Here is a 14388-nt window from a genome sequence, read left to right on the forward strand (position 1 = left end):
TGCAGTTCCTTACTAAGGCAGACTTAGACCGGATACCGATTGTTGCGCCGTTCATGGTGGTGATGATGATCGCAGTAATCCAACACTTGGCACACTATCAAATTCCTTCTCCAGATCCAGCATCGTAATGAGAGCGATGATTCGCACATTGTTGGATCCCAAAGCAACGCTTTCCATAGTTCAGCTGCAACGTCGTCAGTACTTTTTGCTTGTTGCGATTTAATTCGATTGATGGGCTCCTCAAATTCTGTGGTACTTACATTGCTTCAAATATCGGCATTGCTTACGGAATCCGTGGATGAGGAAATTTTTCCGTTGTTTATGAAGGTAGTGAATGAGAAAATGTTTGCTATGAAATCTGCTTGAAGTGTAGTAAACGATGTACTGCTCTTATCATTTACCCAACAGAAGTGTTCAATATCATGTGTGCGTTGGTATTGGCTTTTGACAAGTCCCTATAGATCTTTCTCGCCGTCCTGCAGGTTCAGTTTATTAGTAATCGCTTTCTTTGTTTCTCAGTTGAAATCAGCCACCGTTTTACTGATGGAAAATGTATGATAGTGGGTTCACAAGCTTTTGTTTGGACATCATCATTTCAAAATTAAAGTATCTTGTTAATGATATAACCTCCGGCGTTATATAAGCCAGCTTGTGGAACGTATTTTAACTTTCATTTCAGATTTATTGGACGCGCATAGTATTCGGTAGCCCCGTAAATGGGATAATTTCCTGCCTTGTTTCGTGAGTTATCCACCACTATTAGAGAACAGGAGTTATATAGCAATTTTTTTATGGCATTGGCATTCTATGTCGTAGCTTTTGATACCGCACTATCAAGTATTTCCCAGTGCGCAAAAGGACTCTTGCAAGTTCCTTTCGTATTACTAATAACGGTCCAATACTTAGCGTGGAGGCATGGATTTATGTTGGTTTGACTAATTTTCTTATATAATAATGTCGTCTATGAGTTCTTATATAGCATGATCAGCCCTGTGAATTGGGCCTAAGAATACAATCAAAGCCTTTCTTGCTTGCCGTGGGGGGCGACAAAAGAATGGAAATTTGAAAACTAGCAACCTATAAATTTGAAAAATTTATTGCTACCGAAGTCTCTACAACGCCTTGGATAGAGGCTGACCTCACAACGAAGAACTTTCGCTATCGAAAATTGACTATGATTGGTTTCTAAAATGTGCACATGACCCTAAATGACTGTAGCGAGGGTCTTTAGAACGCTCTCTTGCTCCAAATTGGGCGGGAATTCCAAAGATATTAACTGGACATTCTGGGCCTCAGCGACGTAAGATGGTGCGACTCTGTGAAGTACTCCTCTCGCTGTTGTGATAATATGCTTTTGTACTCCTGAAAACCAAGTGCTAGCAGTGAATCCGGTTGCTGCTTTTGACGGCTATCGAAAGGCGTGCTCTCCTGACCTGCGAACCGGTTTCTGATGGTTGCTTATGTTCGCTTACGTGTTGCGCCCGCCACTTCTCGGGGTTGAGAAGCTACGACCCTCTAAGTTCAACATCGACCACTTGTATGATCCAACTACCACTCGACAGTGGGAGAGCTATCTTACTGATCGCATGGCATACCCGCGCGAGAATAGGGATGAGCATTTAGTTGCCATCAAGAATACTCTTTTCTCGGGCACTTCACAGGTCGTCAGCCACGCCCCGAGTGGCGTCATAAGATCTGGCTAACTGCGGAATCGTGGAAACGGATCGATGAATGGAAGTGGTTGAAGACGCTGCTGACCACTGCAAGTGATAGCGGGCGTGACGCGCCCGAACTCTGATACCGAGTGAAATCCCCCAAAGTTCAGCATCGTGTGCGCCCTGACAAGAGATAGTCTGCTATTGTGCTGGTCGGGGTAGCGGAAGATGCCGCAGAACGCAATGATTTCACTAGTATATATCGCACGACGAAAAAGCTTGCACATGGTCGAATATTTTTCAATGGTCCTGTGAAGGATGTCAGCGATCCACTTCTCACCTGCGATGATGATCAACTGAAGAGGTGGAAAGACCACTTTACTACGGCTCCTAACCGTATCATATTCGGTGAGGTTCCTCCTCTTGTGGATGAAATGAGTAGTCATCGCAACATACTGATAGGAACTATTCCCCCATGTGTAATGACGTGACAATGAACTCAAAGGGAGAAAAGCCGCTCGGTTAGAGTAAAGCCCGCGGACTTTCTTGCCGCTACACCTGCAGTTACCTTAAATCTGCTGCTTCCACGATTATGGAAATCTTGGAAATTCGAGACCTTTCCCAGAGAGTGGAAGGATCGATAAGATTGCTAAGAAGGCACCTGTTGTAAGTATGAGAATTGAGGATAATAGCTAAAATACTCCTGGAACACATCAAAGAATCTGGGTTTTAGGAACGGCCATGTTATGTAAACAACATAGCAGGGTTTTCGATTTACAAATAAGTGAATAACTTTTAATTACACGTGACTAGTATTTATAACGCGAATCAGTTTTTTGTTCGATTAGACTGAGAGCGGACTTCAGGCTCTTTTACACCCACTGAATAATCGCGGAAGCGGAGACACTTTGCTAACATAAAAGACATCTGCAGTCAAGTATTCTAACTAAACATTCGCCATGCTTCTTATACAAGAGGAAATTGTAAAACAATTTGTGAAGCTTGACCTTAAATCCTAAACCTTTCGTCGGAAATAATACGAAAGCGAAATGTGTTCTCCTAATGATTTTTGAAATGGTTCAGTTTATGGATCTATTCCTGTATTTGTATAGCTTGTTTCCACATATGTTTTTATAGAAAATGGAAGCTGAAATTATTTGTAAATTTAAAATGTGGATGGAGCTTGGAATAGATAACTCAAAAAAGAGAAAATTACATTATAGCTCGTGATATTAATTAATAGAATGTGATATAAATGCTTATACTGATCTTAATGTAAATTTATTCCACAGAAACTACATCTTTAATATCGATCGAAAAGTTATTGAATATGGATTCCCATTTTGATTTTAGTTGTAATTATAATAGAGAGGCAGCGAGGCGGAGAATTACAAACTCTTAATGAACCAGCATTCCTAAATAGTACACATTTCTGTAGCAAAATTGATATGATAATCGAGCTTCCCATTCTTCAATTTCAAGGCAATCCTAATACATGTATTTATCGACAAATGCAAATGAAAATTTCACGGTCACTCTGAAATCGAATAAAATTTTAAGGCTTTAATCCACAATCTCGGATTTAATATACTCAATAAACTTGAACCACAATTAGTTTAACTTTCACAATCTTGATAAATGCCACTAAAGGCGAGTTCGACTCAATGGCGTTAAATAATTACGCAGTCATTTTTCTTTTGAACGTCTCCTCTTCACCTTACCTTCGAAAGCCTGAAGGAAATTTCCTTCTCCGACAGTCTTTCCAGTCCAGGATTCTTTCAACTTGGCCGCCTTTTCATCCATAGCTACTATCAAATTCTGTCCATTCACTCGTTCTGATGCTGATGATGCTTCTCTACGTTTCGTCCTGACTCCGACACTCAAGTTTGTTGAACTCGAATGCGCAGTATTACGAAGGTAGTGCGTAGACTTGGAGAAGAAGAAGGTAAGAAATTGTGGAAATGCTTTGCTTTTGTTGCTACGCTTTCCAACCAAGAAACCAAGGTCAAGGTTTTTAGGTTGTCGACATTGTCCTTGCCATTTTGAAGATGAGGATGATGCTAGCAATCATGAATAATAGCTCATGCTTTTCTAAGAATTCCTTCTTCTAAAGAGAGGCGATAGATATTCAGACTTTAATAGGAATACCCATATCGTGTATAGCAACATGTACACATACCAATGTCATAGAAAATATATTTTCCGGTGCTTTATCAGGAAATGCTATTTAACAATGAAAATATGTTTACAGATTATTATAGGCTTATTTAAAAAATATATTGCTAAGATTAACAATAAAGTTATCAAAGTCTATTACCAGCTTCCGGGTATATGTTATGCAACTAAAGATTTAATATAATTTATTAGGGTTTTTGCTTCCCTAATATATTCCTTGAATCTCAACCATACCAACCGCTTTGTTTGGCCTATGTAAGCGATGTTACGGTCCTTTTCGCGGCCTATGCCTGCCACATTTTGTACTGTGCTTAGCGCCTTAGGTTCATACTCAAATCTAATTGAAATGCAAGAACAAAAAAAAAGAGAAGAGATCACTAAAGAAGCTGGACACTAGTGTGCTCGTAGCTAGGCAAACGATGAGAGACCATCACCTTAGTTCTCTTCAGCAGACGTTGTTTTTTGGGAGACCTCCCTCCCCACCCAGCCCTCGATCTCTGAGATTTACTGGGGGCAATACAGATACTTACCCCTTAATACATTGAAGGGTGTTCAAAAAGAAGACCGAAGGAATTGGAAAGTAAGTTTGGCAACTTCAACTGAACTCAACAACGCTTTCCACGGCTTTATCCTCTCCCATGCAATGTATATAACAGCAACAGAAGTGCTCAATATCCTGTATGATTTCGTGTCGTCTTTTGGCAAGTCAATATAGATCTCTCTCGCGACCGCTTTATTTGCTCGCCGGTTGGCATTCTAATAAATTAGCCAATTGATGAGCGTTTCGTTGTCGTGAAACGTCGTAGAAAATTATTGGAATATACTATTATTAGCTTCATTTGAACAGATATCGGTATGGGAGATATTTCGATGCCTAGACACAATTTAGTGTTCGGTTGAGTAGATGCACCAATTTGATATTCCTAAAAGCTGTCTGGCGTCCTGGCCTACGCCATCGCTCCATCTCAGGCAGGCTCTGCCCTTATAGACTTTCCAGGCTGGATCATCCTCATCCATACGGATTAAGTGACCCGCCCACCGTAACCTATTGAGCCAGATTTTATCGACAACCTGACGGTCATGGTATCGCTCATAGATTTCGTCGTTATGTAGGCTACGGAATCGTCCATTCTCATGTTGGGGGTCATAAATTTTTTGGAGGATTCTTCTCTCGAACGTGCTCAACAGTTCGTAATTTTTCTTACCCAAGTCTCTTGCCGCAAATCTCCGAGGAATACATGAGGAGTGGCAAGATCACTGTTTAACTTTAATATTAATTTCTTTGCAAACCACACTTTTAGGTACACCGGAACATAGACTGGGTTTTTACAATCAATACTCGATAGATTTAACCATTAGACTTTATTAACCTTCATCCGTCCCTCGTATCAATTTGATACGAATCGCTTCTTTCACGTTCTGTATTTTGTAGTAATATTAATATTTTGACCTGCTTTTTTGGCCCAAGGAATATTTTTATGAAATTCATTAGATAATATATTTCCTTCTTTTCTATTTTTCACCCAATTGGCACAATAAAAAAAGTCACGTAAAAGCTCCTCGCGTATCAAATTGATACTACGTATAGCCATAGCGGTTATGCACCTTTCAGTTGTGAAACGTACGCCATAAAGAACAGTTCTGCTTCAGCGTTTTGAAAATTTTTATTTTGTGTTCACTTTCGCGTTTTATTGTCGAAATGTCGAATTTATTTGATTTCGATCCTCGTGAAGACGACGAGGAAGAAAGTGATTTTGATCCATTTGAAACTAGTAGTGACGACGAAGAATATTTACCAGAACCGGGTGAAAATGATGAAAGTAGTGAATACGAGTCAGACGACGATGTTGTAGATAATGAACCACAGCAACATGAAACTACTTGTTCTGAACCGAAGGAGTTTGTGTTATCGAAAGATGGAAAATATTGTTATTATTTCGAGCCGCCGCCACAATTGCCGAATAGATCTAATGCTTCATTTGCTCTACATGAAACACCTGGTAAATTTTTCTTCATATTCTACTTCTTCTTGTTATGCTTGTGATATTTGCTTGAACAGGTCCAACTTTGTTTGCGTCGTCACGATGTACTGATATTTTGTCGTCTTTTCTATTATTCATGGAACCAATCGAAAAGACAATAGTTGAAATGACAAATTTATATGGATCTCGAAAATACAAGGAACTTTGGTTACCAGTTGATATTGCTTCTTTGCGCGCCTATTATGGTTTGCTAATATTAGCTGGCGTGTACAGATCGCATGGGCAATGTATAAATGAATTGTGGGATGACCAAACAGGACCACCAATCTTCCGCGCCACAATGACTTTGAAAAAATGCAAACTAATAAATGAATGCATTCGTTTCGATGACAAAGAACAGAGAAAGGGAATTCGATCAAGAGATAAATTGGCACCAATACGAAACGTTTACGACAAATGGGTGAATCGATTGAAAATGTGTTACACTGTTGGAAAAAACGTTATAGTAGATGAACAACTTGTACCATTTCGCGGTCGCTGCCCATTTACACAATATATACCATCAAAACCGCATAAATACGGTATCAAAATATGGTGTTTGTGCGATGCAAGTACATATTATGCTTGGAATCTTGAAGTATATACGGGTCCCGATCGAAATTGTAAAGCAGAAGTATTATAAATCAAGGCCAAAGAGTTGTTCTGACTCTAAGCAATCAACTGAGTTGTCGTAACATCACAACAGATAATTTTTTTACTTCACGGCAGTTGGCCCTAGAATTGAAAAAGAAACAAAACAAGTTGATTGGAACGATCAGAAAAAATCGAAAAGAAATTCCACCATTGCTGCTGCAAATGAAAAACAAACCAGTATATCATTCCGAATTTGTGTTCGATCATGATTTGCGCAGCACAATGGTCTCTTACGTACCAAAAAAGAATCGTTTTGTCACTCTATTTAGTACACTTCATGACCAGAAAAGTGTGGCTAACGACGAACAAAAAAAGCCGGAAATTATTCGATTCTATAATGCGACGAAAGGTGGTGTTGATTCTCTTGATAAACTCGTAGGCACTTATCGCTGCAAACGCAAGGTGAATCGTTGGCCATTAGCCCTTTTCTGTAACATCCTTGATACTTCAGCATACAACAGTTTCGTAATATTTATTCATCTCAACGCAGATTGGAAATATGAGAAAAAAAAGTATCGCCGTCGCTTGTACTTAGTGGAGCTCGGAAAGCAATTAGTTACACCATATATTGCGAACAGAAAAACTCGTCCTCGAACACCAAATGCAAATGCTGTTATAGATGAAATTCAGAATATTTCATCAAGATCATCATCACCAACGACATCAACATCAGCAGCGCCAACATCAACGACAAACGCATCGCGAAAATCGAATTTACCAAATTCTCAAAAACTCACGCATGCTCCGTCAGCAGGAAAACGAAGTCGTTGTGAACATTGCGAATATAACAACAAGAAAAATTTATACAGCAATCGCTGTGATAAGTGTATAACTTATGTTTGCAATGCACATCATTTCAAACTATGCACAAACTGCATTGATAAACTATAATTTAATTCATTTTTTCATTTTTCACATTTCGGGATTGAAAGTTTTTTGCGAAAATCGACTTTTTTTTTAATAAATACTTATGAACTGAATTCAATTTTTTTTAAATAGAATATTTTCGAAATATTTTATTATTTATTTTATTTTTCCAAATAAAAATAAATAAAAATGCATGAAACACGTCTACTTTCTATGGGGTATCAATTTGATACGCGAGGAACTTTAATGTGTGGGGAAATGAGGGACGGATGAAGGTTAAATAATTTGTGTGACTGTCACTGTTTGCTCGTTAGAGGCAGAAGAGAGTCTCTCGCTTCATGTGTTTCTTTTCTGCCCCTAACTCATGGCACACTTTTCTCGCCGGTCCTCCACTCCCGTGGCGAGCTCTGCAAAGTGGATAGATCCGCGCCATCTATTCGTTCGCATTCGCAACATTCGAAATAACCTGCTGCGAATCCTGCCGCGCCACAACTGTCTTGTACAGTAAGAGCTTTGCCCCTATGGTGAGACGTTTCGAGCGGAACAGTTTTTGTAAGCTGAAATAGGCTCTGTTGGCTGCCAGCAACCGGGCGCGGATTTCATCGTCGTAGCTGCTATTGGTTGTCATCAACAGTCTCGAAGTTCTAGTCTCCTATCTTTATTCTTCCCCTTTGACCAGTGCGGTTTGATGTTGTTGGTTGGTTGATTTTTGGTGCTGACCTTGCCACATATATTTTGTCTTGCCTTCATTGATCTGCAGCCCAAGATTCCGCGCGGCCTGGTTGATCTGGATGATTGTATGTCTCGGGTCGTTCTTCCCCCGTTGTGAAGGTCGTTTTTTTTTTTAAGGTTTTGTGTGAAACAAAACCTTATTAGAATCGAGTCGATGTCTGTCTGTCACAGCTGATTCATTCGGAAACGGCGGAACCGATTGTCACGAAACTTGGTGGGAGCATGTAATCTGTTGTTAACTTTACATACCATGGCACCATTTTGCGTAAAGTTTAAGGGAGCCTCCCCATACAAGTGAATGGAGGGTGCAAATTTGTTTTTCATATAATGTGGCCATGTGGGTATCAAATGAAAGGGCCAATTAGTACTTTTCGAAAATGGTTCCATATTTGATATCGGGTGAATCATAGGATAGAGGGAGCTCAAAACATGACCCCCCAAAAAGTGTAACAGGTTTCGTTCTCAGAACCTATCCAACCGAAAAATCTGCAAAAAAATCACAGTAGTGCATCTCAACCAAATCTAAGCCTCAAAACACATCCGGTTCCGATATCTGCACAAATAAAGTTAATAGCATATTTCCACATTTTAGAAATCTACCCGGCAACCCCCCTTATTTTTACCCCAGAAGTACAAAATTCGGTATCGGGGTAAGGGATAACATATTGCCAAAAATCCAACCATTATTGCCAAAAATCCAACCATTATTAACAAAGTTATGGGGGGTGAAACTTTGCCATTTTTTGTGAATTTCGTGCATTCTAGAACATGCAAGACGTCATCATTGCAGATCAATTCGTCAATAACACACCCAGGGGAGTTCGTATGAATGGGATGGGAAAGAACTATTTTGTTTTAGTTTTTTAATCGTTTGTATGTGAATATCAATTACTTCAAACAGACGTGTGTGTATGTAGGTATACACTATATATGCGTGCTAATGAAGTTTGCGGGTGGTGTCTAGATAAATATATTTGTGCATCAAACCAACGGTATTTCATATACGTGTTATATATGTGCATATGTATGCTTTTGTGCACGAAGTAAGTCGAAAATACGATCAATTTATATACGTGCAAATATATGTACAATATTCGGAAATAGGCAGTTTGTTTGTTTAGGGTGAGGATAATATCTATGGCAGTAATATGTGCGTATGTCTTGTAGTTTGTAAAAATATCAAGGAATATGTTGGATTTGTATACGGATAGAAAAATGTGCGTTGATGTTTCTTTCATAAGATGAACACAAAACCTTTATACCCGGAGTGCCAGCTTCAATATTCCGACTTATTTTTTTGGGAAGAACCGGATAAAAATACAAATACGGATTTTTCACAATAGATTTAGTAATATCTTCAGCATGCATAGTAATTTTTCCAGCCTGATCGCATAGTTCTCTATTGAAATACAAAGCAATTTATACACTCATCTACCAAAAAAGGTGTGTTCTGTTGCCACGCTAGAGAGCGCTACGATCATCTTGAAGAAAAAAGTAAACGGCATTTTAACGTACAAACCTATTTACAGTCCGCAGACTAGGATTATTAAAAAATATTAAAAGTTAAATATTAATCTATATATAATAATAGAAGCCTAAGAACAGGACTATTTGGATCACTCTTTCTGAAACCTGTCTGGATGACAAGATTTTGGATTTTTACCTCCTCGAAAAATACTCGGTCTGTCACTGCAGCAGAGATCGGGTAGCAGCTGGTGGAGGCATTTTGATTGTTGTTAAAATCTGAAAGTTTTCGCCAATGTAGGTTTCTGTTGTAATAGCCGTCTTCATCTGTACGAGGAACCTACAAATTATTGTAAATCCTAATTATAGTTCTCCTGTCTGTCATTTTAATTATTTGCGGTGACTCCAATTTCCATATGGTCCCTTTTTCCCAATCTTCTTTTTCTTTTCTTCCTTTACGCACTTTCAAGAGCACCAATGACGCCCTTGAATTTAATTTAACCACCAATCACATCCTTCACACCCCTAATATTGCTCTCCCTATCTGCCGGTGCGCGACTTTTCCCATTTTACAGATACTCCTTATATCGTTCTGATGCTCATTATCCTGCTCTTGATTTTAATGCACCAATACGTGCAGTGTGCTTCGCATTTGCGTAATAATCCTCCTTACTCTTTCCTAAGTCGAGAATTTCATTGGCTGCACGCCAATATTAGTTCCGGTGTTAATACCCTCTTTTTGCTAAATAATACATTGTCATCTCGCACCGCGTAATTTTTAACAAAAGCTCAACTTAAAATTAGCGATCGTACACTCGCCAAGAATAATCGTCGCTCCTTTCTTCTTATTCCGAAACCCTGCGAGATATATCAAAAAATTTCTTTATAGTTAAAGAGAGGCATTGTGAAACGCCGGTCAACTGTTTCCATCTATTACGTCTCGCTAACTTCGTGGCAAAATGTGTAATTTCACGACAGGAAGTGCAAGTTATCTACTTGGAGGATGGGGAGTTCTTTCACTCATCATATGGCTCATCTACTACTTCTCTAACCGTTTCTGCAGTGTCTCCTCCGGTTGTATTTCCCGCTCCTTTTGCCCCCCCCCCCTTCTGGTGTACCACAAAAGTTTATCCTGATTCCAGTACTGTTGTTTTTGATAAACGACCCTCCTTCACTCCTCACTGTACTAATTTTACGCCGACCCTTTCTTCTGTACCTTTCTTTATTGGAATATGTATCTCTTTAGTCGAACTTAGATGCGATCCGACGTGCTACTCTCTCAAATCCTCTCCCATTCGTTTTCGTACCTTTTCGGCAGTCGCTCTCTCTCTCTTACCGGAGCTCCATCTAAGACCTGGGTATAACTCTGAACGGTAAACTATGCTCCGAAAAATACTGCCTTCATGTCTATAATCACAGCTTCAAAGTGTTTACTACAATATTTCGAACCTCCTCTGACTTTGCTTCTATGCTATCCTTCTTACCATTTGTGCCTATCCTATCATCATCATCAGCGGCGCAACAATCGGTATCCGGTCTAAACCTGCCTTAGTACGCAACTCCAGACGTCTTATCTTATCTTATAGAACTTCCAGGCTGGATCATCCTTACCTGTACGGATGAAGTGACGGCCCGACGAAACTTATTCAGCCGGATTTTATCCACAATGAGACGGTCATGGTATCACTCACAAATTTCATCATTATAGAGACCACGGAATCGTCCATCCTCTTGTCGGGCGCCAAACATTTTTCGAATCTCGAACGTGGTTAAGAGTTCGCAATTTTTCTGGTTAAGAACCCAAGTATTCGTGGAATGCATAAGGACTGGCGAGATCATTGTGTTCCACAGCAAAACAGTTTTTGGAAGCTGAAATACACTTTGTTAGCTGCCAACGACCATGTGTGGATTTCGTCGTCGAAAGTTTTATCCGTTGTGATTTTTTACCCTAGATAGAAGAAATTATCAACGATCTGAAAGTTATAGTCTCCTATCTTTATTGTTTTCGTTCGACCAGTGTATTTGATTTTGTTGCTTCTGTGGTTTTTGGTGCTGAGGTTGCTGCCGTGTGCTTTGTATTGCTTTCATTAATGCACAGGAAAAGATCTCGTGCCTCCTCCCCGATATGGATGAAGGTAGACTATCCATAATGCCAACATCATTAGTACAAATCACTGGTTGGGTGGACTAGAAGAGGATGGTGCCTCTCGCAATAACATCAGCATAGCGGATCATTTTTCCAGGGGCTAGGTTAAAAACGATGCATGATATGTTTTAGACCGTTGTAGATGGTGAATGATCTCGATAGTGATCCTGCTCCTTTTACGGCCTCGCACTTTGGTCAGGGTCAGCGTAATCTTATCAATTCCGTCGGGATACCGAATTCTCTTGTAGCTGTGTACCGTTCTACCTCCGCTTTGCTATCATGGGCAGCCCTGAAGTCAATGAGAATATAGTGCAACTGATCGCCATATTCCAACAATTTTTCCATCGTTTGCCGCACAGAGAAAATCTGATCTACTGCTGATTTGCCTGGAGTAAAGCCCCTTTGGTGTGGGCCAATTATGTTCTCAGCGTATGGGGCTATCCGGTCTGGAAAGTAGCGGACAATATCTGATAGATAGTACTCAGCAACGTGATACCTCTATAATTGCTGCACTGCGTGACATCCCCCTTTTTATGTATGGGGCAGATAATGTCTCATTGCCAGTCATCTGACATTGATCCTACACCTTGAGCGTCAATTGATGAACCGCTTGGTGTAATTGGTCGCCTCGATATTCAACCAATTCGGCTGTAATTTCATCGGTTCCTGGCGACTTATGGTTTTTAAGCTGATGAATTGCAGGAACTCTTTGTGGTGATGACAGCATTTGCCTGCCGTCCTCTATTGGTAGGAACAGTTGAACAGTTCATTAAAATGCTGAACCTATTGCTCCATTATGACAATTATGTCTCGGCAGGATGAGAATCGAGGTGTATGCTGCTGACTGGCTGGTAAAAATTCCGCGCCTAATGCGGTTGCTTCCTGTACTTCGCAAGTTCACAGACTTCCAGGTTGCCTTTTTCTGTCTGTGAAGTCACTTCTTCGAAGTTCGTGATTCGTTGAGAGTGCAGCATTACCTGGTGTGTGGCATTCTTCTGTTCCGTTCATAACTTACATTCATCGTCCAGCCAGTCCTTCCAACTTTTTTGTGATTTAGGCCAAATATGTGGGGGGGGGGGGGGGGGGGGTCGCTCCGCGTATATTATTGATGTTGCTATCCCCCATAATAGCAACATTGAACGGAAATACGTGGAGAAGAAGGTGAATTATGAGCCATTGGCTCGGGAAATCAAAGAAATTTGGCGTCTCGAGCGGGTGGTTGTAGTTCCCATAATATTGTCAGCTACAGGTATTGTACCTAAATCCCTCACGGCTTCCCTTGATGTCCTGGGACTTTCGCACAGTCTGGTTCAAACCATGCAGAAGTACACCATTCTGCATACGTGCTCGATGTTGCGGGGGGTACTCGACGGATTCTCCCACTGACCTACCACCGGCCACCACCACCAGTGCCCCTTTAGTTTTTAAGTAGGTAGGATCGTCCGAGCCTAAATGCTTGGCACTTAGTGCTAGTATTAGGTAAAATCCGGCATCTGCCGAGATTGTGATAACTAGGCCAAATATGTTATTTCCGAGTTATCACAATCTCGGCAGATGCCGGATTTTACCTAATACTAGCACTAAGTGCCAAGCATTTAGGCTCGGACGATCCTACCTACTTAAAAACTAAAGGGGCACTGGTGGTGGTGGCCGGTGGTAGGTCAGTGGGAGAATCCGTCGAGTACTCCCCGCAACATCGAGCACGTATGCAGAATGGTGTACTTCTGCATGGTTTGAACCAGACTGTGCGAAAGTCCCAGGACATCAAGGGAAGCCGTCAGGGATTTAGGTACAATACCTGTAGCTGACAATATTATGGGAACTACAACCACCCGCTCGAGACGCCAAATTTCTTTGATTTCCCGAGCCAATGGCTCATAGTTCACCTTCTTCTCCACGTATTTCCGTTCAATGTTGCTATTATGGGGGATAGCAACATCAATAATATACGCGGAGCGACCCGTCTTGTCAACTAGCAGTACGTCAGGCTTGTTGTGTGCGGTATGGCGATCAGTCAGAACTTGCCGGTCCCAATACATGCTGTAAGCAGAACTATCAAGTACTGCTTGCGGCTCATATCGGTAAACCGGACATGTCCCCGTGATCAGCCCATGCTTATATGCAAGGTTTTGATGGATAACCTTACATACAGCATTATGCCTGGTGATGTATTGCACCGGTGCCATAACAGTACAGCCAGAAATGAGATGGTCCAACGTCTCTAACGCCGAACCACACATTCTGCACTGGTCGTTCTCCACCCGTTCTTTCATGATGAGCTTTTTATAAGCTCGGGTGGCGACCACGCCATCCTGAATGGCACACATGAACCCCTCCGTCTCAGCAAAGAGCTCCCCAGCACACAGCCACCTGTTCGACAGATGCAAATCGACAAATGGCTGCCAAAGACAATTCACGTGTTTACCGTGCATTGCCTTCGACTTCCATTCCTCGATCCGCTCTTGGTCCGACTTCACCCCACTCAGAGGATTGAAAGATCGATCCTTCAAGTTAAGTGGAGTCAGTCCACAGTCTGCCTTACAGACAGCCGCATGCAAGGGGCTCGCCTGCTCTTTACTGTAAAAATAAGCGCGCAGCGAGTCGACTTGGCGATGATGTTGTGCCGCTACGTCAACCACGCCCCTACCTCCGATGTCACGAGGCAGGTTCATCC

The 14388-nt window shown here is 41.1% G+C and overlaps 1 protein-coding gene across 1 annotated transcript; it reads left to right on the plus strand.

Moving 5' to 3' along the window:
• Window positions 1-5529: 5529 nt before the first annotated feature.
• On the plus strand, window positions 5530-6494 carry LOC119652026 (piggyBac transposable element-derived protein 4-like). Its single transcript, XM_038055961.1, has 2 exons — window positions 5530-5830; window positions 5890-6494. Exons 1-2 carry the CDS (start codon window positions 5530-5532, stop codon window positions 6492-6494), a joined length of 906 nt encoding a protein of 301 aa, XP_037911889.1.
• The last annotated feature ends 7894 nt before the right edge of the window (window positions 6495-14388 follow it).

This window comes from Hermetia illucens, chromosome 3 (genome assembly GCF_905115235.1).
Source record: "Hermetia illucens chromosome 3, iHerIll2.2.curated.20191125, whole genome shotgun sequence".
Lineage (NCBI taxonomy): Eukaryota > Metazoa > Arthropoda > Insecta > Diptera > Stratiomyidae > Hermetia > Hermetia illucens.